Raw genomic sequence first — 25,694 nt, forward strand, 5'->3', positions numbered from 1 at the left:
GGTGAGTGAAGTCAGGCAAAGGAAAATCCTGGTGAGTGAAGCCAGGTGAAAACCCTAGTGAGTGAAGCTAGGTGAAAATCCAGGTGAGTGAAGCCAGGCAAGGGAAAATCCAGATGGATCAAGGATGATCGGACATCTGGTGTTGGGAAGTCCAAGTAGGTCAAAGGGTTGACTGGATACTTGGCACGAGGAAATCCAGATGGGTCAAGGTTGACCAGACATCTGGAGGAAGTTCAAGTAGGTCAAGGGAGTGATCGGATACTTGACACGAAGAGAAAAGTCCAAGTGGGTCAAAGGGATTGACCGGGCACTTGGTGGGGAGTCCTGGCAGGTCAAGGGAGTGATCAGATGCTAGGCATGATGTACCAACAGGTCAAGGTTGACCGGATGTTGGTTTGAGAGGCTTGGGACTTGGTTTTGGGCAAAAACCAAGAGCTGGATCGATCAGTGGATCGATCCAGGCCTTTCCCAGCGAACAGAAAGCCTCTGGATCGATCAGTGGATCGATCCAGAGGTCCCAATCGATCAGTAGATCGATTGGGACGGTGCTGCTTCGCGTAATAAGCGTTGGATCGATCCGTGGATCGATCCAGGCGTTTTTCCAGAGCACAGAGGCACTCTGGATTGATCCGTGGATCAATCCAAAGCCTCCCCGATCGATTGGGAATAATCGAATCGATTGGGATCCGACCGTTGCGTCGTATTTGAGCCGCAGGAAAGCGTTGTCTTCGGCACTTCTTCACCGATTCATTTCAGATCTTCACCAGCTCCTCCACAGCTCTTCTCAAGCTCGAGATCGCCAGTTCTTGAAGGTTCTTGGAGGTTCTTCCAAGTCAAGAGGCGGATCAAAGCAAGAAGAAGAAACTAGGGTTAGGGTTTTTGCACTCATTGTAAGCTTGTAAGCTTGTATTTCATTACCTTTCCCTTTCTTCTTGTATTGAGTCTTGTAGGGCTTCTCCGCCCTTGGTAGTTACCATAAAGGAGAGTTTTATTAGTGGAGGGTGTGTGTGTAGGTGTGGATCCTTAGACTAGTCACCTCTTGTGAGGTGGATACCAAGTAAACCAACCGTGTTAGCGTTGTATGTTGTTTCTTTGTATTTTCGCTGCGTATTCTTGAAGAAACAAGCAATGACAAGCACACGACAAGAGCGAAGAGCTATTCACCCCCCCCCCCCTCTAGCTACTTTTCGGTCCTAACAAGTGGTATCAGAGCAAGGTTGCTCTTCACCGGAATCATCGCCGGAAGGGTCAAGCATAACAAGAAGAGCTAGAGGGTGAAGAAGTTGAAGCAAAATTGTCAAAGTCAAAGAAATTCAAAAGCTCAACTTCTACAATGGAATTCCGAGATGGGCTCGGATTCGACACAAGGGTGGATCCACCATACACTTCCATGAGCTTCGATTCTTGGAAATCAAGAATCGAAAATTTTCTTATGATGGAGATAGAGCAATGGTTTGCTCTTATGGAAGGCTTCAAGACTCCAACAAACTCAAAGGGCAAAGTTCTCAAGAAAAGCAAATGGAGCTTGGAGCAAATTCAAAGGAGCGAGGCAAATGATAAAGTGACCAAGTTTTTGGTCAACTTATTGCCTAGCCACATTTTGGCTCAAATCGGAGAATTTGAAGATGCAAAGGAATTATGGAGTAAATTGGCCAAGCTTCATGAAGAGATCCCCTCCACTGTACAAGAGCAAGAAGAATCCAGAGAGGGTGACTCTTTGGAGCAAGACCAAGAGGAGGACTCCGAGGTTGAGAGATGTTCAACCTCCGAAGAAGAAGTCCAAGAAGAAGCTTCATCTTCAAGGGAGTGCAATGAAGAGAACAAGGAGGGAGCATACTCCTTGTTCCATGTACAAGATGATAAAGCCTCCACCTCTAGGATTGAGAGGGAGTGTAGATCAATGAACCCGGAGCAAGAAGATGCCTCCACATCCGGGTCAAGTGAAGAAGAAGAAGATGGTGCCACCTCCAAAATTCAAGAAATATCAAATGGAGGAGCAAGTGTCATCCCTACACAAGAAGGTATAAATGTTTCAATTAAAAATAAAGATCATATAATATGTTTTGAGTGTAGGGAAAGTGGGCACTACAAGAGTAAGTGTCCCAACTTGGCCAAGAAAAAGGGTCAAGTGACACAAAAGGGCAAGGAGAAGCCCAAGGATACCATCCCCGGGACAAAGAAGAGCAAGGAGCACATTGTGTGCTTCTTGTGTCAACAAAAAGGGCATTACCGAAGTCAATGCTCCAAGGGGAAGAAGATGGTCAAGGCTCAAGGAGGCACTAGTCAAGGGGGAGCCTCCAAGGTAAGGAAGAAGGTAATATTTATTGAGCCTACCCCTTTACGTTATGGTAAAAAGCATGATAGTTCTAATTTCTATCATCTTAACGCAATTTACCATAAGAATAGAAAGCATGAGGGCATTAAGGAAAAGCATGTGACCCTACATGCCAAGACTACCCAACCTAAGGTTAGGAAGGTAGATAGACATTTGGGCACGAACACTAAGGATAATAGATACAAGCCCAAGAATAAAAATGCTCATGGATCAAATGAAAAATCAAATACTAAGGACTTAGTGAGGGAAAATCAAGTCTTGAGGTCAAGGCTTGATAAAATGGAAAAGACCCTAAAAAGGATGGAAAATATCCTAAAAGGGCAAAATGAGCATAGCCTAGGTCTAGGAGCACAAAGGTCATCCAATTGCCATAGAGGTTTGGGATACAAACCAAAGGCCAAGAAGGATGTAATTTCCTATCATAAAGTTCCATATAGTTATGGAACCAATCGTACGTCTAGTGGGCAAGCCAAAAATACTAGGGAGGTCATCCCTAAGAGTATTTTTGCAATAAATGTGACTAGGGCTTCTAAGAAGTCTAAGAAAGTCACAAACAAGGTCACAAGGGAAGGAATCCCTAGAGTTGACCTAGAAAAGGTGACCAAGGCCTCTAAGAAGCCAAACAAAGTCACTAGGAAGGTATCTAGGGAAGTTATCCCTAGTGAGTACCTAGAGCATCCAAGGAGCACCAATAGATTTTGGGTTCCTATGAGCATCTTCTCTACCCCATAGATGGGCTAGAGAGTGTCAACTCTAAGAAGAAGGGTAGTTAACCCAACTTTGAAGAAATTGACACTCAAGGAGCATTTTCAAGGTTATTATTAACCTTTGAAAATGAAATGGAATTATTATTTACTCCTTGAAAGAGTAAAATGTGCCTAATGGCGGAAAAATTGATTTTATCTTAAAATGGCATAAATTGGAAAACCTAGAGAAATACCAAGTTGGGATTTTGGTATTCTCTTAGAAATTTAAGGCAATCCGGGCCTTGATTTATGTGATTACTCTTGAGGAAAAATGGAATGTGCCAACATTTGAGGATATGCTTAATTTTTAAGTGGCATAAACATATCAAGAGAAATAGAAATGTCAATTTAGGTTTTGGCATTTCTTTGAAGAATTTAGGGCAATCTAGGTTTAACGTTTTAAGTTAAAACAAGTGGTGTATTTTGAGTTAGCTAAGTAGTTAAGGATACTTAGATAGGTAATTTAGGTATATTTTTTATCTATGCTAAACCTTGCCATGATTGGTTGCCCATCATATGTCATGACATAATGTCTATTTTTGCATTCATGTTTGTTGGGTTTTTCGGGCCGCGAAAACCGCTTTTCGCGTCGCGGAAACCCCGAATTACCCAAAGCCGTAGATCCGTGCAAGGAAAACCAAACGAAAATTACGAGTACGAGTTTCAAAACTTCTAGATCTACTCCTAGATCTATGTGTTAAGAAGTATACCTTGAAGCGTGCCCTTTCGCGTTCCCGCTCGTCCAAGGAATTGCCGAATCTCTAGACCGTCAAGCGTCGGTCCTCTAGAAGTATCCACACGGACACGTAGGTGGAGAAAACCTCACACAAAGGTGTGCTAGCACCTTGGTAAGATTCGGCCAAGCAAGGAGGAGAGGGAGAGGGAGAGCTTGAGAGGAAGAAGATGCAATAATGCACACTTGAATGAAAAATCAATTCATCCCCATTCAAAATGTGGCCAGCCACTATCTTCATGTGTAACTCCCCATTAAATGCAATTAATGTGAAGTTATTAAGAAAATGGCTTTGTAACTTCCATGAGGTGGTACCCATGATGATGTGGAGTAACATCATTGGTCCAGATCAATGCCAACTCACCAATGAGGTGGCATAAAGTCAAGTCAAACTTGACTTTTAATCTTCCTCTCAAGTCAAGTCAAACTTGACCAAATCTCTTCCATGGTTGATCGAATCCAACCATTTGATTCAAGCCAACTTAATATAATGAATCTAATTCATTTAATTAAATTGATTCAATGAGTCAAAATCTAAATTAGACTCATTGAACACATGAATCAACTTGAGTCGAACTCAAGTTAGCCCAATTAGGATTACTCTTAATCCAATTTGATTCATCAAATGAATCTAATCCTCTTAGTTCATCATATGAACCTAATCTCCATCTAATTATCCTAAGTGTGTGACCCTATAGGTTCTTGTAACGTTGGCAATGCCCTAAACCCATTTAGGAGCATAAGTAATGAGCGGTATCTAGCAACACATCATTACTACCCAAGTTACAAGAATATCGAGATCCGACATCACCTTGTGACTACTAATTGTGACTCCTCACAATATATGACAAGTGCCCTTCTATCCTAGACATCTAGATTGATTATTATGAGGCATAGACTGTGTCATCCTCTAATCAATCTAAATCTTGAACTCCAAGTAGACACACTAAATCAAATGAGCTCAATATCCTATATTGACTCATTTGGGCATGGCCATGCACTTCGTGGTCTCACTCTATCAAGAATACCGATGTCACTCCCGTCATATAGGAGGGATAGAACCCATCTACATCACTCACATCCCTCCGCATAATTTGTTACATACCCAGTAATCGCCTTTATAGTCCACCCAGTTACGGGTGACGTTTGACGAAACTAAAGTACATAACTCCTTATGTAGGGATCTATGGTGACTTCAGGTCTAAGGACTAGTAGTCATACTAATAGCCACATGAGAAACTATATGACACTCATATAACGATCCATGATACTTTCTCATTGCGGGTCATTCAGTATACATTCTCTAATGTATACCCATGTGTCAACTTGATATCTCTATATCCATGACTTGTGAGATCAAGTCATCGAGTTGACCTACATGCTAGTCTTATTGCATTAACATTGTCCCTGAATGTTAATACTCGACTAGGAATGATTAAGAGTAGTGTTCCATATATCATCTCACTATCGGTTCAACTAACCGATTGATATAGGTGAGAACCATCTACTCAAGGACATTATTATACTTAGTTTATTTGGCACCAATACAAGTAAGTATAATAACCAAAATCCAAATGCCTTTATTAATATACAAGAATATGATACAATGAGTCCATACAATCATCAAATGATTGGCTCTAGGGCTCTAACTAACAATGTTTTATTATGAAAAATCCAAAAATACCATGTCATGACATTCATACATCATGTAGTTATAGGATATTTTCTTTTGAAAAGTATTTCCTTTTGATGTATGACATAACATAATCATGTATTAAGTTTAATTCCTAGTAAATTAAGGATAAATGGCATTTAACAACACTTATTAACAAGTAACATCCTAAATGGATGTTCAATATCCGTAAAATACCTAGATAGATATGCATGATCCCTAAATTAGGGCAAAACCAAACTCTACATCTCACAAAGACAAATAAGATGACTTGTATGTGTTGTAATGCACATTGGGTACAAGTGAGATGTTAGGATGATGAACCAAACTCAAGATGTTGATTTAGTGCATTCTTTTGAGTTTTAAATTCATCAAAACACATAAGTATGTGTGTTCCCATCATTGGGAAAGCTAATGTACAAGTCATGTGCTTTAAGCCCAAGGAATGTAATGGGATATTGGTTTTGAAAATTATTTTAAAATGCTTTAGGAAAACCTTGGTGAAGGCTATCTTTTGATAGTAATCACAACTGAATAGTTAGACACAAACTTGGAGAAAACGCTAAAGTTTTAGCAAGTTTTCAAGCTTGTGTCAATTTTTGAAAATATGATGTATTTTCATAGAAAACTATTTTTCCATGATAGTAAATACCCTAAATAATGTCTACACAAATTTTTACGATTTTTGGATTTTTGTAGAATTTTCTAGGGGTTTCTGAAGTTGGCTGAATTTGAAATTCAGCAACTATCAGAGCTCCGATCGATCCATGGATCGATTGGAGTGCCTGAATCGATCAGCGGATCGATTCAGAAGGTAATTCTAGCGATCAGAAGCTCGCTGGATCAATCATCCGATCGATCTACACATCCTGAATCGATCAGTGGATCGATTCAGATAGGTTCAATCGATTGGAACCCAACTCCAATCGATCCAGGATGCTGATTTTGGCTGAGAAAGCCTGATTTCAACATTTTGAACCTTGTTTAGTCAATGTAACCATTCCAAACCCCTCGAAATACATTTGGGTGTTCTCATGTTGAAAACAAGGATGGATTGGTTAAGGAAGACAAAATTGAAGTTTAGGTTGAGGTTTGTTTCAATTTTTGAACATTTGAACCTCAAAACTTCTAAATTTGGGTTCCTAAAGGTTTAGGGACTCCAAGTCATTGTTGGTGCAATGACAGAAGTTACCATCATGTCTTTAGGGGGAGGGACTCGTTAAAGACATGAAACATTATTTTTTTTTCATGAACCTTGGAGGGTGGCTAACCTTCTTTAGAGAAAATGCTCATGAATGGGCATTTGAACTTGAAATGGGGAGTGGATATCCTCATTATTTCAAGTGATATTTAAAGTGGTTGAAAAATGCTCAAGGTTGGGCATTTGTCTACATTGCGGGAGAATGTAGGGGAAATGAAGGGTATGGGGCCTTCATTATGATGTTGATTACAACCAATGATGAGTATTTCTTCAGGGGGCGAGATAGTGTTTGTTTGATGTGTGCCAATAGGGGGAGAATGTGTGGTTTAAGTTAGGTCTTCATTACCTATGGGGAGGTCATAGGGGGAGAATGAAGGGAACCAACATTCATACTTTGGCATGAAGAGAGTTAAGGCTATGGGATTAGCTTAACTCAGAGTGGACCTAACTTAAAGGTATTGTCAAACATCAAAAAGGGGGAGATTATTGGTGCAATATCCCTTAGGTCAAGGTTGACTAAGTTGACCAAGCTTGAGTCTTGGTCATAATTTCGATGTTTGACAATACATGTAGACATATGGACAATGCAGGTGCAGTTGTTCATGTGGGGAGATTCTGATCAGGGACTGATCAGTGTGAATGAAGAAGAGTCAAGTAGATCAAGGATGATCGGATACCTGACTGGGAAGTCCTAACTAGGATGTTAGGCAGAAGGAAAATCCTGGTGAGTGAAGCCAGGTGAAAGACCTAGTGAGTGAAGCTAGGCAGTGAGGAAATCCTAGTGAGTGAAGCTAGGTGAAAGTCCTGGTGAGTGAAGCCAGGCAAAGGAAAATCCTGGTGAGTGAAGCCAGGTGAAAACCCTAGTGAGTGAAGCTAGGTGAAAGTCCTGGTGAGTGAAGTCAGGCAAAGGAAAATCCTGGTGAGTGAAGCCAGGTGAAAACCCTAGTGAGTGAAGCTAGGTGAAAATCCAGGTGAGTGAAGCCAGGCAAGGGAAAATCCAGATGGATCAAGGATGATCGGACATCTGGTGTTGGGAAGTCCAAGTAGGTCAAAGGGTTGACTGGATACTTGGCACGAGGAAATCCAGATGGGTCAAGGTTGACCAGACATCTGGAGGAAGTTCAAGTAGGTCAAGGGAGTGATCGGATACTTGACACGAAGAGAAAAGTCCAAGTGGGTCAAAGGGATTGACCGGGCACTTGGTGGGGAGTCCTGGCAGGTCAAGGGAGTGATCAGATGCTAGGCATGATGTACCAACAGGTCAAGGTTGACCGGATGTTGGTTTGAGAGGCTTGGGACTTGGTTTTGGGCAAAAACCAAGAGCTGGATCGATCAGTGGATCGATCCAGGCCTTTCCCAGCGAACAGAAAGCCTCTGGATCGATCAGTGGATCGATCCAGAGGTCCCAATCGATCAGTAGATCGATTGGGACGGTGCTGCTTCGCGTAATAAGCGTTGGATCGATCCGTGGATCGATCCAGGCGTTTTTCCAGAGCACAGAGGCACTCTGGATCGATCCGTGGATCAATCCAAAGCCTCCCCGATCGATTGGGAATAATCGAATCGATTGGGATCCGACCGTTGCGTCGTATTTGAGCCGCAGGCGAGCGTTGTCTTCGGCACTTCTTCACCGATTCATTTCAGATCTTCACCAGCTCCTCCACAGCTCTTCTCAAGCTCGAGATCGCCAGTTCTTGAAGGTTCTTGGAGGTTCTTCTAAGTCAAGAGGCGGATCAAAGCAAGAAGAAGAAACTAGGGTTAGGGTTTTTGCACTCATTGTAAGTTTGTAAGCTTGTATTTCATTACCTTTCCCTTTCTTCTTGTATTGAGTCTTGTAGGGCTTCTCCGCCCTTGGTAGTTACCATAAAGGAGAGTTTTATTAGTGGAGGGTGTGTGTGTAGGTGTGGATCCTTAGACTAGTCACCTCTTGTTAGGTGGATACCAAGTAAACCAACCGTGTTAGCGTTGTATGTTGTTTCTTTGTATTTTCGCTGCGTATTCTTGAAGAAACAAGCAACGACAAGCACACGACAAGAGCGAAGAGCTATTCACCCCCCCCCCCCTCTAGCTACTTTTCGTTCCTAACACCATGGTCACCATATCACACCAAACACTATCAAAATATTTGCCGCCAATTAAAAAAGTATGAGGAATTGCCTATTTACTACTACGTCACTGTCTTTATTCAGCCCTGATAACTTATATGGCTTAGGATGACATTCCATCTCAACTATAATTTTTGGACAGCCTCTTCAGATACTACGTTCTCACAAGTATCGTTGTCAATGATTATCTTGCAGACTTTATCCGTTACAATGCATGTAGTGTGAAAAATATTGATTCTCAACCATTCTTCCTCTAATTGCCTTTGAGAGTCAGCAGACTCTTTTGAATGACCAAAGTCTCATGGTAAAGCAGATCGTTAGCTTCATCCATAGATTCTCCAATTGTTGCTACCTCTTCTTCCATGTCTCCCTCAATCAATAAATTTTTACCTTTTTTATTAGCAAGAGCAGGTTTCCTGCATTAGTTTGCCCTATGTCCCTAGTCACCACAATGATAATAACTGAAAGAGGTCTTAGAATTAACATGTGGTGGCTTCTGTTGTGGAAGACGAGAATCCTGAGGGAGAACTGGTCAGCTGTTTTGGTTGCCCTACCCACTGGTTTTCGATTATGTTGTTTTTCAACTGCCAGTGCACGTTGGAAGACCTCTGAAACCATCCATAACAAATGGAGGTTGAGAACATCTTACAAGGTTTGGCATTACCCTCCTAAATATCATGTCACCATCTGCTCCTCCGTCTTAGATAAGTCGTTTCGAGCAACCAACTAGTAGAACTCATCCGTTACTCGTCGATTGATCTCGTACCCCTATCTCAATGAGTGAGTTGCTAGAATAGAGTTTGGGTGTAGCCGAAAGGGAGGAAGTGTTCCTTTATCTTCTTATTCATCTTCTCCTGGTCAATTATTTGGGATTTGCCCTGTCTATCTCGTGAGCACCGCATCTACTCCCACCACATCGATGCTCACCCTTTGAGTCTTATGGCAATCAACTCCACCTCCTGATCCAGAATTTGTTTATAGTCGAAGATCCACACACTTTATTGATCCAATCAACGAAGCTCTCTACTTTTAATGTATTATAAATTCAGACAGATCAACCTAAAATCGAGGTCTCCATGAGGCTCCTCTCTCCCACAGCGTTTCTGGTGCGTAGCTTGTTGGTGATATGGGTTCTCGAAGGTAGAATTAGATCCATGATCTGAGATCTCATGATCTTCGAGATCTCACGCCACTAGACGCTGGGTTAAATCTACAACTTGTCTCTATAAATCTTCAATCGTCCACTATGACCATGGTGCTTGACTTCCTAAATCAGAACCTACCAACCACAATGATCTTCCATTGGATCTAATTCGCTTTGATACTGACTAACGCTAGGAAGGATAGCGATTATTCTGCGGATTGACGATAATGGGGAATTAAGGAGAAGGCGAGAAGAGAAAAAAAAATAAAGAGAAATTCACCGTTCTCTAGTTTTTACCAAAAAAAAAAAAAGAGAAAACTTTATTAAAAATAAAGGATAATCCCTCAAACAGCTAAACATGACGCTTATATAGATAAGCCCTAACTCATAAATACCTGACATATCAAAAATACCCAAAACACCATAAAATAGAAATTATTAAAAATAGAAAAAAAAAATATTTGGATCCTTTGAAAAGGTCCTAAACGGTATTTTTATGCCAGAAACTTGATGGTTACGGTTCCCAATAACAAATATAGATATTTAAATTCTGTATGCATGAGACAAAGCATGATTCCGAAACTCAAGTCAAAAGTTATGACTCGTTGAAGATTTGATACTTGTACGTTGGTCCTGCATCACACAAGAGACATTTGATTGTAATGGCAGAAGTTGAAATTTGATGATATAGAGTGTAATTTGTAATTTGTACTCGTGGACCATGAGGGAATCAAGAAACCTAAATTCTAATCTTTGTATTTTGACCATGAACAAAAACGTAATTTCAATTTTGACTGTTTTCCTCATAATTAACACTAATGAGATAGACACCCACTCAATACTAGTTGTATATCCATGAATTTGTAGTGGTATCTCTTAGATTGTTGTGCGTCTAGAATGGGTTGTGGGGTGAATAGCGCCTTAACCTGCAAATAAAATTGTTTTCTTTTGCAAAGCCAATACAAAGAGTAAATATAGTGGAATAATAAAATGAACAAGACAATCACAAGCACTAAGAATGGTTTATGTGGTTCACACCCTAACTCCTAGGTGGATCAAAACTCTAAATTCCCAATATAAAAGACTCCTTTGAGAGAAGTGGAGAAAACTCATACAGATATGAAATGAAAGCACAAAGGAGATATTACCTGAGCACCAAAAGCTTTAAAATGAGCACACAAAAGTGAATATTTATTGTGAATGAATTTATTCGAGGTCTTCTTACACCCCTATTTATTATAAGGGTGCATTTAGATTGATGATAAGTAGCTCATTTAAATATCTTCTAGTTGGAATTAGTTGACTAAATTGTTTAACAATTGACTTTTATCTAGAAAAGATAATGTTATTCGACTAAATCTTGCATCGATTCGACTGATGCACTTCTAGTCGACTTGGTTATATAAGATCATAAGCTTATCCACCAACAAATTCGACCATGATAGGTCAATTGATATCTACGGTTGACTCAACTAACCAATCTAATATATTTATTTGTCCAATACTCACATTAGTTGACTCAAATGACAATCCAATTAACTCAAGTCAATCAAACACAAGTAAAAGATGGAGAATAGGATTCTAGTCATCTAGGCAACCAACATTCCAGTCGACTAAACCTTCACGATGAAGCTTATGCTTAGTATGCATGTTCTCCTGTCGAATTCTCTCAATCAAGCTTATCTAATCCAAAATCCTGAATCTTGAGATCAAGTCGCAAAGTCTCTCACAAGCCACTGTCCTCCGGACTACTTTATGTTATCCAAGAGTCCTGCTTTTGTCGTCCAAGAGTCCACTTCTTGTAAGGTATTTCAGTTCCTCGGATGCATCAATCTCTCGGCTTGCTCTGTATGCCATCTTTCACTTTCACTTTCACTTATAAAGTCAACCTCTTGCAACTCGCATCAAAGCTATTGAACTAGCTCCAATCTCCTCGTCTTGCGGTCCCTCGCATGCCATCCTTCTCTTAATTCCAACGGACCTCTTGAGCCTTCAGTTGAACTAATTTGGTGTTCCAAATCAACAGCGCAATTCAAGCACGTCAAACCACAAGGTATGCCAACTTTAGATGCATATTATCAAGTCCTTGCAAACTCCACACTCACATTAGAACTCAGACAAAAACCTAACTTACATGCACTCAAACACGACCACTTAGGGGATTGCACTAACAAAATCTTCTAGTGTCCTTTGTTTTCATCTATGGATTTGTGCCCTGTTCTATGAAGGTTGTTGCTGCCCTTGCTAGAGTGACAATCGCTATTGCAAGAGGTGGAACAACACACTGTCATCTTTCATAGTAGGCCAATGATGTTTGTTACAATTCCATCAAAGCGATGGCTGCTATAGGAACAGGATGACTGACTCTCCAAATGCCTCAGTCTACTCTCTATTAAGCAACCAAATGCTGACCTAAGGACGCCTTGCAGCGGAGGGTGGTGTGAGTAAAACTATATAGCAGAGGGCACCACCTCATTGATTTTCTATAAAATGAGGCCACCATTGGAGCCCTAAATTCATTTTTAAGTTAAAATTACCTTTTCATGATTTGTTCTAATCATAGTTGTGAAAGGCGTGCCATTTGTGCCTGCCTGTGCCCAGGTGCGCCATTTGTGGCTGGGTAGTAACCTAGGCGTAGTGCTTCAAAGAAGCACGCTTAAGCGCATGCCTTTGAGACGCGATAATCACACGTAAGGAGCGATTTTACTCGTTCGATTGAAGCCCAACCCTCATGGCGGCCGCGAAGGCATCGCACGTATCGAGAGCCTCGAGGCGGCCCTGGAGGCATCGTGCAAGCCCCACAGTCGCAATGGAAGCGTCGCATGAGCCTCGCAACCGCTGTAGATGTGTTGCGCAAGCCCTGCGGCCGCAGTAGAGTCTTCACGCGAGCCCCATAGCCATGGAGGACTTGTCACGTGAGCCCAGTGGTCGCAACAGAGGCTTCACTTGAGCACCACAACTGCGGTAGAGTCTTCTCATGTGCCCCGCGGTCGCGGAGAAAGAGTCGCGTGAGCCTAGCCTCCGCAGCGGAGGCTTCACGTGAGCACCACGGTCACGAGCAGCACGTAACAAGTTTTTAATTAAGTAAAACGTAAGTAAATAATTTCAATCAACTTCTAACGAGCGTAGGGATAATTTAAGTAAGCTTTATTAAACTTTAATAAAATTGACCCATTAATTTAATATATATATATATATATATATAGATTTAAAATTAGCCCATGCTTTTAATTAACATATTTTTTTGCATGATTTTATTAGTGAAATATTTTGATAGAAATTTACTATATATGTTTGAATTGTAAAAATTTATACCAAAAATGTCTTACTTCGATAAGGCGTGCACCTCACTTTGTGCCTAGTGCCTCAGGCCTCACAACACATGCGCTTTTGGGCACTTCATGCCTTAAATAACTAGGGTTCTAATGCACTTGATTGGAGGTATTTGGGTAATTTGTTTATAAAATTAAAAACAAACACTCAATTGAACAATGGAAAATCAAAGTCTTGATGGATTAAAATTCAAAAGGCAGAATCTAATAGAATGTAACTCTCATGTGGACATGTAGAACAAATTTTATATTGTGAATGAATGTGACATAATTTGTAGAATTAACAGAGCTTTGTTAGTATTCTTAGCTCTTACATATGGATGGTTGGTGCAGGAATTACCTCATTCACTGTAAAAATAAACTTACTAGATTGATAAACAGATCTTTAACATATAAATATGAATGTTTAATATAATTCATTATTTTGATATATGATTAAAGAAAACATCATAGCGATCGCAAATGTTTGTCACATTGAAAGACATAGCCATTTATTAATTCATTTTTTTCTAAAGAATTTCAAAGCCAAAAGTTGTCTTCCCTCTATCTTTAATTGTTTGACATTTTTAATTCTATGGAAGCTTGATGAATCACAAGGATGATAGATATTTTGACATAAATTCTGGTCATTTGAAATTTGGCATTAGCTCGAGCTAAGAATTAATGTTCCCATGTTTATGTAGAATCTTGAAATACTAGATCCTAGGTAGACTTTGAAATTTACATAAACATATTTCATACAACTGACCAAATTTGAGCTGAAAGACATACTAGGTTCGTTCTTTTCCTTAATTTTAATATTTTTAGGTTTCGGTGATCTTATGTAAGTTTAACCAAGGTTCTGAGGTTCTACATTCAAAATAGACAAAATTTACTTTAGTCTGCCTTTCAGATTTTAGTTGATTTGATAAATCTTACTCAAGGATAATTTCTTTCCTCCAAGTCCATCCCATGTAAAACTGTTAAGTTCAGGATGTGATGTCTAAATGCTGTCTCTTGTATTTGTGATTACTAATTGCAATTTACCCTATTTTTCTTGACAATTGATAGCATGTGATAATTTTCTAAAAGTATGCATAATGGTTTTTTTATTTTTTGTTCTTACTGGCTGTATCTTGAAGATGCTAGATTGCTTCATACAAGAAACCAATAGCAAAGGAATGTGGATTTATGGAACTTTCACATGTAGAATGACATCTTGTATGCTACTTTTTCTGATTATTTGAGTATCCCCTCCAAATGCTCCTTGTACTTGAGAGTAGTTGTCATCATAGACTAATAGTATGTGGAGTTTTGAATAATTGCCTTCTAGATTCTGTTTTACATGGGCAAATAGGTGTCAAAAAGACACCATGGGAAGTAGTTTTGTTAAATATGATCTTCATTTTGTTCAAATCATTGTTTCATTTTGTTCAAAGATTTATATATTTATCTTGCTGACCGTTATTTTTTATTCTTCTTAACAACTTGAAGTTTGCTCTACCAATGAAGGCTGTCTTTCTTCTATCTGTCCATTTATGTCTATTTATATAATTGCTGAATTGTGCTATGGGATTTGTAGTTCCAAGGATCACATTAGTCCAATTTGCCAGGGCTGTAAGGGAAGGCAAATGAGTACTTTCACACCCTTCTCTGACATTTTTGGAATAGATCAGCCTTCTAGTTCAGGCACTTCTGTCATGGATCAACAAATGCTTTGAAATGACCTCACTCTTTCAGTAGAGAACCAGGACTTACCTCGCAATCCACTATCATCTAGTGAAACCATCTCATGCGAAAATGTTGCTACCCAAGAAAATCCCAACTTGAATTTCTGGGGTCCACTTGGTCTTAAGTCTAGAACGTCCTCACTAAATCATTGCAGCCGAAGTGAAACAAAACTTGAAAGTGGTTGGATGTCTTCTGCTCCAGGTAATAGAGTAGGTGGACCAAGTATAGCAGATAGTAGATATGAGGCAATGAATACTCTTCCATTTGAAACTGATAACGCTGAGACCAGCATCAATATTGTCAATAATAGACAACCATCATCTCAGTTTCTTGACTTTAATGAACCCCCTACAGAGCATGTTGAAATGAGTAGGCAGTTTCTTGAAACACAACTTCATTCAGGACCAAGTAATCAGGGTCCATCACCGTGTCAGCATGTCTCCTTATCTGGATCTTCTTTAGGGGGGTGTTCTGTTAGTGCTATTGATTTATTTTCCAATTATGATGGTGGAAAACAAAAAATAGCAGAAAGCTCTTCACACAAGAGAAAGAACATCAAACGAGATGATGGGGAATGCTCGGCAAGTGGAGATTCTAGTAACTTCGGTGAAGGTGATAATAATTTGCTCAATTTTATTTCCTCTCTTCATTGTGCTTTCAATCTTGCAAAAGGATATTTGGCTTATCTCTGTAGTTAAACAGGTTCAATTCATACAGGAGAAGAAATAAATGTGAGAATCAGTAAACTAGCAAGAGGTGCGACTACTGATGATCATCCTTATGTTAGTGCTTCTGGAAACAGTGAAAGCTTTCAGCGAAACACTCGAGTGAAAATCAGCCATGCAAATGACGCTGATAATTTTGCACCTGGACTATGGCCCCAAGAGAACAATATTACTTGTTATAATCCTTGGCCTGTCCAATCATCATCTGCAACCACCTCATCTAGTCAGTCTTTATATTCCGGGTATTTGGCCATTAATTTGAGGCCACATAGGCAACGTAATCTACGTATGCTTCCTGTCATTTCTTCGGACTTGTATCCTTTACCACAAAGTGGAATTTCCGCTATGGAAGTAGGTAGTTCTTTGGGCTCTCCAGCAGTTGCAGTCGATGGCTCAGCTGTGGAATTGGATCAATTAGATGTTCCAATCAATATCTCGGAGCAAGTATCTGTTCCCTCAAGTAGCACTACAGATATGATGCGAGTTCAAATAAATTGGCATTCAGCCAGTGGCAATTCAGTTTTAACCAGCAATTTTGGTACCTGCATCACAGGTTGGCGTCAATTTAGGTCTTTATCATCAATCATTGGGAACAAACTGGTTAACTCACCAAAATCGACGCCGCTTATCAGAAACTATTCGTAGGAACATTTTTTCTTCTGATTTTGAATTCAGAGGCCAGACCATCAGCCTTCCTCAACATCAAAACAATTCTTCCACATCTCAGGAGGTTGGACGTCATCAGTCTGGAGCTGTTTCCTGTGTTCATCAGCATCCACACACAAGATTAAATATGTTGCATAGGCATAATAGTGGTGCTTTGGGCATTGCCTTGTCAGCACGGACTCTTGCAGCTGCAAGAGAAGGGAGAAACAGAATGTCAGGGGTATGTAACACAACTGTCATCTTTAACAAAATTGGTGAGGCTCGTGTTTATTATCTCAGTAGTTCCAGGATCTACTTCTGCCATACCTTCAAATTTGGCATGAATCATTCTTAGTATGATAATGTATAAAGCAATTTTATGCACGAGCATTATATGTTTTTTGTTTGCATTTATATACTGGTTATGTCTTCTGAATTCACATCACTGAACATCTCAACTTGGGCTACTGTATGGTGTCATAACCGTGACAGTAAAAGTTGAATTGATTTGATAGTATAGTGGAATTTTATGCTTGATTAGTTAATGTTACATATCTGTTATCCAGTTTCTAAAGGTGTTGACTTTTGAGACTAACACTGCCATATTTCACTGATTATCTTGATGCTTTTCAAAAACTAGATTAACATGCAATGCTGAAATCTTTCAATGCTCCTTCAAGTCCTCTGAATTAAGAGAATTTGAGTACAATTGACAGCATTTTTACATATTCAGAAGTCAACTCAGGTGGTAGTGTTTCTTTAATATTTCCCTTAAAAAAATAAATCTGTCAACTCTTTTCTTTAAGCTTATTGAAGCCGACAATTGTGTATGCATCCAAACTCACAAAATCATGTTTGTAAGTTTGAAGGTTTTAGCATTGGGCACATATTAGATATGCACTAGCATTTACAATTCTTATGTGGAAGAATCTTTTCTTCTGGTCTCTTTATTTGAAAGTTTGGTTTCTTTTTATTGATCTAGTTCTCAAGGCTGAGTTAGTGAAACATCCTCTTTTGGCATGGTCTAGGTTGCATAATTTGAGTTGTGCTAGAATTCATCTTGTTCTCAGTCTTGTAATTTTTTTTTATCTAAGTTGTTCAGAACCCTAAGAAAATCACTAAATGGTTCAGTGAAACAAGATTTTGGAAGATCATTCCTTGTAGTGATCCATACTATGCCGTTTGTAACCATCAAATGTTTTTCCTTGTTATTACTATTTAGCTTGGATTTTGGTATGTGAATCTTGAGTTTTTTCTAACAAAATTGTTCTAATTCTTACGACAGAACTTATCACCAGGCAAAATTCATTTCTGATCTCTACAAGAATGTTTCTGTTGAACGTTGGTTCAGGAATGGCACTATTGATTTTTCTTTACATGGAATGCAAAACGTTGCTACTAGGAAAAACCATATATTTTCTGCCTTTTCATATCTTTCTCATCCAGCAAATCCTAAGTGCAGATTATAAGTTATTTTAAAATAAAAATCTTCTCAACATTGAATCTCCACTTTCTATGTGATCTATCTCATTTTGTTTGTATAAGCAGATTCAACATACATGCACTTGCGAAACTTTAAAGCATCTAAAGCATGTTTTGAATTTTTATTATATGCAAAGGGGAAATCCAGGATATCACTATCTTGTCATCTTCATTTCTAGGAAGAATGTTAATTCCACAATCGTACATGTAACTGATCTCTTTATAGTTGATCTTGGCATGAAAGAGTTTATTGTCATCTCTAGTTACTCTACTTTCTCACCATTTTTTTAACAAAAGCATTTTTTACATTTTATCTTGTTGGTGTTGAATGACATTATTCTCATTATAATAGATTCGGAATGTTTTTTACCGCATCCGTCGGGGTGATAATTTACTGCTTGAGGTTAGCAATTTTACAGTATTGGGAATGTTGTAGTTACTGAATATTCTTTCTTTTTAGTTTGGCTGCTATTTGACTACTAGCTTATTTGATAAAAGTAACTATATCTTAAGATGATCATTGATCATTAAATACTTATATATTGCTAACTTTTTCATTTCGTAATGCTAGAAGAAAGGACACGAGATATCACCCTAATGCCACTGGCTAGATTTGCATTTCGGCAATTTACCAAAGGGCGCATGTAGATTTTCAAATTGACCAAAAGGCGCATGCTACTTTGACATTTACCAAAGAGCACACTTAATTATGTGATCTTCCCATCTATCCCTCCTGCCAAAACTAACTTTTTGTCTTTCTCTCTCTTCTCTTTCCTCTTTCATCTCTCCAATGCATGCAAACTCTTTTCTCTTTCCTCTCCTCTCTTCTCTTTCTTCTCTTTTTTGCATGCATAACATGGGTCTGATATGAAAATCAGGCCCTCGGTGTTTAGGGTTTAGTTGATTCATTGGATAACATTTTAACACCTCTGTATAAAATGAAATAAGTAATGGAAGGCACCATTGGACTCCTTATAGCCTCGGAAATCTATAGAATCTGAAATAGTTGTAATCTGAGGTCTCTAGGTTGATCAGTTGTCGATTTTTCCTTATTAAATTTTAACACCTCTGGAAAAATTAAAATAAATAATGAAGGGCACCATTAGATTCTTTGCATATTAGGCTCATGTTGGGCCTAATATGAATCATATTTGACCCAACATGAGGTTTTTTATTAATTTTTTCTTATTATATTTTAATACCTCTGGAGAAGCCGAAATAAACAATGGAGGACACCGTTGAACTCCTTGCATCCTCAGGAATCCACAGGACCTGAAATTATTGCAATCTGAGGTCTCTAAGCCGATTAGTGGGTTTTGACTGAAATCCATTGATTGACCTAGACGGTCCGATTAGATCCATTTCATATCCTATGAATTTCTGAGGTTGCAAGGAGTCCAACAATACCCTCCATTGTTTATTTTGGCTTTTCCAGAGGTATTAAAATGTAATAAGAAAAAATTGGCAAGAAACCTCACGTTGGGCCTGATATGATTCCATATCATACCCACAATGATTCTATATCATGCCTACCGTGGGGTTTCTTGTCAATTTTTTCTTATTGCATTTTAACATCTCCGGAGAAGCCAAAATAAATATAGAGGACATCGTTTGACTCCTTACAATCTCAGAAATCCATAGGATTTGAAATGGATCCAATCGGACATGTCTAGGTCAATTAGTGGATTTTGGCCAAAACCCACTGATTGACCTAGAAACCTTAGATTGCAACAATGTCAAAGCATGTGGATTTATAAGGTTACAAGGAATCCAACGGTACACTCTTTATTTCGGCTTCTCCAGAGGTGTTAAAATATAATATGAAAAAATCCCACATTGTGCCTGATATGGTTCATATCAGGCCCAACGTGGGATTTTTTGTTGATTTTTACTTATTACATTTTAACACCTCCAGAGAAGCATAAATAAATAATGGAGGATACTGTTAGACTCTTTGCAATTTTAGAAATCCACATGACCTAAAATGGGTCCAATTAGACATGTCTAGGTCAATCAGTGAGCTTTAATCAAAACCTATTGATCGACTTAGAAACCTCAAATTGCAACCATTTCAAGTCTCGTGGATTTTTAAGGTTGCAAAGAGTCAAACGGTGTCCTCCCGTGTTTATTTCGACTTCTCTGTAGGTGTTAAAAATGTAATAAGGAAAAATTGACCAAAAATCCCTTGTTAGGCCTAATTAAAATATATCAGTCAACTAATTCCTCAAAAAGCATTATCGAATAGTTCTTCAGTGCTTCTGGCCATTTAAAATCTTTAGATAGAATTGTTATCACAATTAGATCCCCTGACAAATGATTTATTTGATTCCAAACTCTTGTGCTTTATAAATTGTATCAACTTGCTAAGTACAGAGTACCAACAGAAAGATATCATAATTAGCTCACCAGAAGCCACATATATAGTAGTTATCCTGTTAAGCTATATGAGATTAGGCACATTTTTCTTGTGCATTTTATCTACTGTATTGGATTGTGTAGCAGCATATAATTGTGGATGATATCCTTTTCTCCATGTAACATGTGACTTTCTCACTGTAATGGTGGTAGACCTCTTACTATTGGTCATCAGATGGATGAATCTCTATTTGTCAAAGCAAACAGTGGAGATTAATCAGGCCTAATGTGGGATTTTTGGTTGATTTTTTTTATTACATTTTAGCACCTCCAAAAAAAAATCAAAAATAAATAATGGAGGGCACCGTTGGACTCCTTGCAACCTCAAAAATTTACAAGACTTGAAATGGATCCAATCAGATCTTTCGGTCAAAATCCACAAATCAACTTAGAAATCTCATATTGTAATAATTTCAGGTCCTGTAGATTTATGAAGTTGCAAGTACAACAGTATCCTCCATTGTTTATTTCGGGTTCTCAAGAAGTGTTAAAATGTAATAAGAAAAAATCAACCAAAAAAATCCCACATTGGACCTGATATGAATCATATTATGCCCAATGTGGGTTTTTTTTACCGATTCTTTCTTATTACATTTTAACATCTTCGGAGAAGCCAAAATAAGCAAGGGAGGACAGCGTTGGACTCCTTGCAACCTTAGAAATTCACAGGACCTAAAATGAGTCCAATCTGACCTGTCTAGGTCAATCAGTGAGTTTCGGTCAAAATCTATTGATCGATTCAGATATCTCAGATTGCAACCATTTCAAGTCCTGTAAATTAAGGTTGCAAAGAGTCCCAGTGTCCTTCATTGCTTATTTCATCTTATCCGAAGACGTTAAAATGTTATCGAATGAATCAACTAAACTCTAAATGCTAAGGACCTGATATGATTTTCATATCAAGCCCTCGTTATGCATGTGCAAAAAAGAGAAGAAAAAGAAGAGAGGAGAGAAAAGAGTTTGCATACATAGGAGAGAGGAAAGAGGAAAGAGAAGAGAGAAAAAGAAAAGAGAAGGAGAAAAAGTCAATTTTGGCAGGAGGGATAGAATGAGAAGTTCACATAATTGAGTACGCCCTATGGTAAATGTCAAAGTAGCATATGTCTTTTGGTCAATTCGGAAACCTACGTACGTCCTTTGGTAAATTGTCATTTGCAGTTATCCGAATGGAGAATTGTCTCACATCCAATGTAGTGTGGGGACATCTCGTAGTTTTGGCTCTTTTTATTAGTAGTTTCAATTATGTGTGCTTTGCCACATGATTTTATTCCTCTCTCAAATTCTATGCAAGATATATCATAAGTAATATTCAAATCTTTTAAGTTGCATGTTAACTAAAACATTTTGCTTATTAGTCCTCCTCCCCATTGCATATTTAACTCAAATCAATCGAACCCATTCACGGTCTATTATTTGTCTTTGCTGATGTACATATCATATTGACCTATTGAAGTTACACCTAATTAGTCATACTCATGACGAGTATTATTCTTTTATAAGTATCCCACACATTCTATACACTCATCTTAGCATTCTCGTTTTGCAACACTACCCTATTTGTTGTTTTGTAACTATCTAAGATTGTGATGCCTATGGCATGGTTGTTGTACTTTAGTTTTAAAATTGTGCAACAGATACAAAGGTCCACACAAACTCCAAAAGTTTCTCTTCATTTCAACCACTTAGTTTTTTTCCTTATTAATGGCGTCTCATCGAATAAAGAATTCAAGATATCTAAAATTCATATTCGTGGGAAATCATATTCATCCATATTAACCATGGGAAACTTGACTGATACAGATCAACCAAGTTGGATCAAGATTGGTACCTGATCAGATCCTAAGTGATTTCTCAGGCATCCCTTTAAGCCTCTAGGAAATCAATTGCCAAAAATAGAGTAATGAGGAATCAATTGTAATCCATGAGAATGGAAGAAATTTCCAAAATTAGAGTGAGTTCTTTTTGAGATTGCTTATTCTCACTTGAGAATCTTTTAGACATGTGATAGAAAAGCAGAGTGGATCTTGATCTAGGAGAGGGGCCTATCAATTTGAGAGGAAGAAAGCAACGACTTTCAGTGCTTTGTGAGGAAGATCGAGGTGTGTGTCATGCGGAGGCGAACAAGTTGACTCTCCATTTGTTTGTGAGAACAATTGATGTTGTGCCAAGTGTCCTTGAGGAGGAAGTTGGGATGGAGTAGGGAGGCATTGTTGTAGGCTTAGGGTTGGGATAAAGACGGAGGCGTCCTCAAATCTTTTTCACATAGTAAATTATGAGAACTTATAAACTTGATAGTGCTCAAGGAGATTATATATAATGGGATAAAATAGAAAGAAACTAAGAAGAGTATTCGATAAGTGCTTGTGGGAGTTGATAAATTTTAATTAAACTCTTATTCTGAAAGCTCAATCTATTAGGAAAGAAATCATTTTATATATTTATATGGATCAATGCACTTCTTCATGTGGGACCAATAGGCAAGAGAATGCCTTTTAGCTTCAAGACGCCCCTTCACGCCTATTATGACTCAAAAATATAGGCTTTTTTGTATTTGATACAGCAGGGTTTGAACCAGAAAGACCTCCAACTTTGACACTGTTGAAATTGATTATCTAACTATTTATTACAAAAACTCGAGCTATTATAAAATAACCAATTTATATATTTATATGGATCATCATAGTTGTAGTTTGGGTTTATTGGGCGCAGAGCCTCTTAGCTTCAACAACATCATTAATGCTTACTGGTATGTACACATCACTCTGAGGGAGGACTGTGAGCTGTAGAACAGTAGAATTAGCGTGTGAAATTTGAGATCAGAGATATGTTAAATAGGAAAGCTAATAGATAGCACATTTGGAAAGAGATAATAAGCACAAGACATGACAGTTAACTTGGATTAAACTCTTAGATAATAATAGGCTTGAGGTTCTATATGCTTATGTTTTGGTGCACAAGGTCATCATATGGGTCTCTTCCTATTTGCATCTTTTTTGGGTCATTTTATGCACACGAAACCTGAAGATATAACCTGTCAATGGAATTTTGCACTTGATCCAATTTGTGATCTTAATGTGGGTCCAATTTCAAAATGTCAAGGTTAATCTCGAGTATCATCTTCATCTTACTCTAGATTTGGTTCTTTCATAGGTATTAAGAATTTATTTAAAATGCCCAAGCAGACTTGAACATCATTTTGTTTATGATAGAATGAACTAAACCTTTTGCTAAAATGAGATGAGTAAATAAAACATGTTCTGTATTTGTGTTAATATAGCTCGTATCTCACCCTAGCTTCTCTTTTCCTTGCTAATTGAAATCTAGCATATTCATATTCTGTTGTAGGTAATTTCGCATTCTTGGCATTGTTCTTAATGATTATTTTGTATCAGTTGTGGGAAAGTACTACAAAATATGTTGATATTTGGTGTCATCATCTTTCACTTGGGGGGATGTGAAATAGCTTCTCTTCATTTTTTTTGTCCTTGTTAACTATTCATATTGCTAATATCAAATCCTCTCTTTATTTTTGTTAGTGGCCTGAGAATCATTTTATTAACACTTTTTGTAAGTATTGCCTATCTACACAATCTTCTTCTGAGGATATCCTACATTCAAACTCATGTTTCCCTGGACTGATGAGACTTCAGATTCCTAATTCCTTTAAGGTATTAACTGTTTTCTATTAGTGAATTCTATCTTGTTAGATGTTTTGAAGTCAAGGCATTGTTTTTTGAAGAGAATGTCTAGAGTGTAAACCTCAAAAGTGAAATTGGTTAACTAAACTGATTTACAATCTTATCAGTTTATCTGACACAGAGGAAGCATCCTGCTAACCTATATCTTTCCTTGATAGATTTGAATAGTCTTCATAGTTAGGAGGAAGTTGAACAACCAAGTGATAAGTAGTCTGTAACCCCCTTTTTAACTTAGAAATGGTACGTGATATATGAGAACAATTTTACTTTGACTCACGTATGAAGATCTGATACATAGGTGGATCCAAGTGCCTGACACAACAATTTTTCAAAAATTTTAGAGATCATCAAAGGAGTATGGAGTGTCAACTTAGGAAGTAGGTGTCCAACACAGATAAGGCGGAGAAAATTGACGAGTCCAACTTTGATTGAATAAAAAATTGAATACCTGCAGTTATTATTTGTATTTTTGAGATTGTCATTAGGGGTATACTGGTTTTGGAAACTGAAGTCAAAGTGAACTGGTATTGTTTATATATTTGAGCAGCATGTTTTATTACTCGAGCAATCAGTATATGTTGGGGGTGCCAATTTTCTCGACAGGTATACTTCAACTTACACTGCTTTGTGCTTCAGGAACTGATAGCGCTAGGAGAACGTATCGGTAGCGTCAACACTGGACTTAGTGAGGAAAAGATACTTGAATGCCTACAGCAGCATAAGTATGTACCTGTTGCATCAGAGCCTACTGGGGAAGTTGAGCCATGCTGCATTTGTCGGGTGAGTACATTTTTTACTTTCGCTCATTTTCTCAAAGGTGGAAAACTGAGCTTTCTGTGTCGTGGCAGGAAGAATACATTGATGGAGACGAACTGGGTCAATTGGACTGTGGTCATGATTTCCATTCGTTGTGCATCAAGAAATGGCTGGTTGGCTATAAAAAATCTATGCCCCATCTGTAAAACAGCTGCTATGAGTACTTGAAAGGACCAGATTCACCCTTGCATCTTGAACTACTTTAGCAAATGACATGTCCTAATTCCTTCAATCCTTTTAGCTTTTGTTGTCTTCATAGTTAGATGCTTTTCATTCTCGCATATAACCTAAGAAAATATGAAGATATGGTGTCATTTATCATTCCATTGTCGATGAAGTGTATTGTCTGTGTTGTAATAATGCTTCTTGTTCACGAATTTTAAACCAGATTGGCGAAAGAAAAGATAAAGCTTTCAAATAAAATGACAGTATTTTAGGGTTTTGTGGCTCCCTTCCTACCCTAGGCATAAAATTATCGAATAAGCTTTCATTTGTCTTCGCCTCTGTTTATATAGCAGACTCTGGTTGATTGATGTTGTGTGCTTGCTTGTTTTTGGCCTGAGTGAATGGCAACCATGCTGTGTGAAAAGTGTCGACTAATGTTATCTTTGTTTTACACCAAGGTGATTACGCTAAGGGTTTTTTTTACTGTCCGTTCTAAATAATATGAAAGAAGATAAATTATTAGGTTAGCCTAATATTATGCCACACTTGATGATTTTGTACTGCGACCATCATCACCGACAAGAGGTTGCAGCTAGCATCACAGCCATTCCGTGATCTCCTTGGTTCACCGACTACCGAATTTAGGTGCTTTGCTGCCACACTTGAGGTAATCAGTTAGTCCTAGCATACGATCCAAGTGTTGATCTATAGGGTGTTGATTTGGTGTATTTAGTTTGGATGATAGCAACTCCACCTAACACCGACCACCC

At 38.3% G+C, this 25,694-nt stretch overlaps 1 protein-coding gene across 3 annotated transcripts; it reads left to right on the plus strand.

The window, feature by feature from the left end:
* Positions 1-11,663: 11,663 nt before the first annotated feature.
* On the plus strand, positions 11,664-25,165 carry LOC122026138. Of its 3 annotated transcripts, none has more exons than XM_042584780.1 (5): positions 11,664-11,989; positions 14,830-15,590; positions 15,696-16,256; positions 16,349-16,589; positions 24,580-24,659. In XM_042584780.1, exons 2-4 carry the CDS (start codon positions 15,164-15,166, stop codon positions 16,492-16,494), a joined length of 1,134 nt encoding a protein of 377 aa, XP_042440714.1. In that variant the 5' UTR covers positions 11,664-11,989; positions 14,830-15,163; the 3' UTR covers positions 16,495-16,589; positions 24,580-24,659. The 3 variants fall into 3 exon arrangements, 2 of the variants coding, with proteins under 2 accessions (XP_042440714.1, XP_042440713.1); XM_042584779.1 differs by lacking the exon at positions 24,580-24,659 and adding an exon at positions 18,183-19,053 and having other exon boundaries at positions 15,681-16,256; XR_006124034.1 differs by lacking the exons at positions 11,664-11,989; positions 14,830-15,590; positions 15,696-16,256; positions 16,349-16,589 and adding exons at positions 20,814-23,913; positions 24,792-25,165 and having other exon boundaries at positions 24,580-24,723.
* The last annotated feature ends 529 nt before the right edge of the window (positions 25,166-25,694 follow it).

Source organism: Zingiber officinale, chromosome 10A (genome assembly GCF_018446385.1).
Source record: "Zingiber officinale cultivar Zhangliang chromosome 10A, Zo_v1.1, whole genome shotgun sequence".
NCBI classification, from domain to species: domain Eukaryota; kingdom Viridiplantae; phylum Streptophyta; class Magnoliopsida; order Zingiberales; family Zingiberaceae; genus Zingiber; species Zingiber officinale.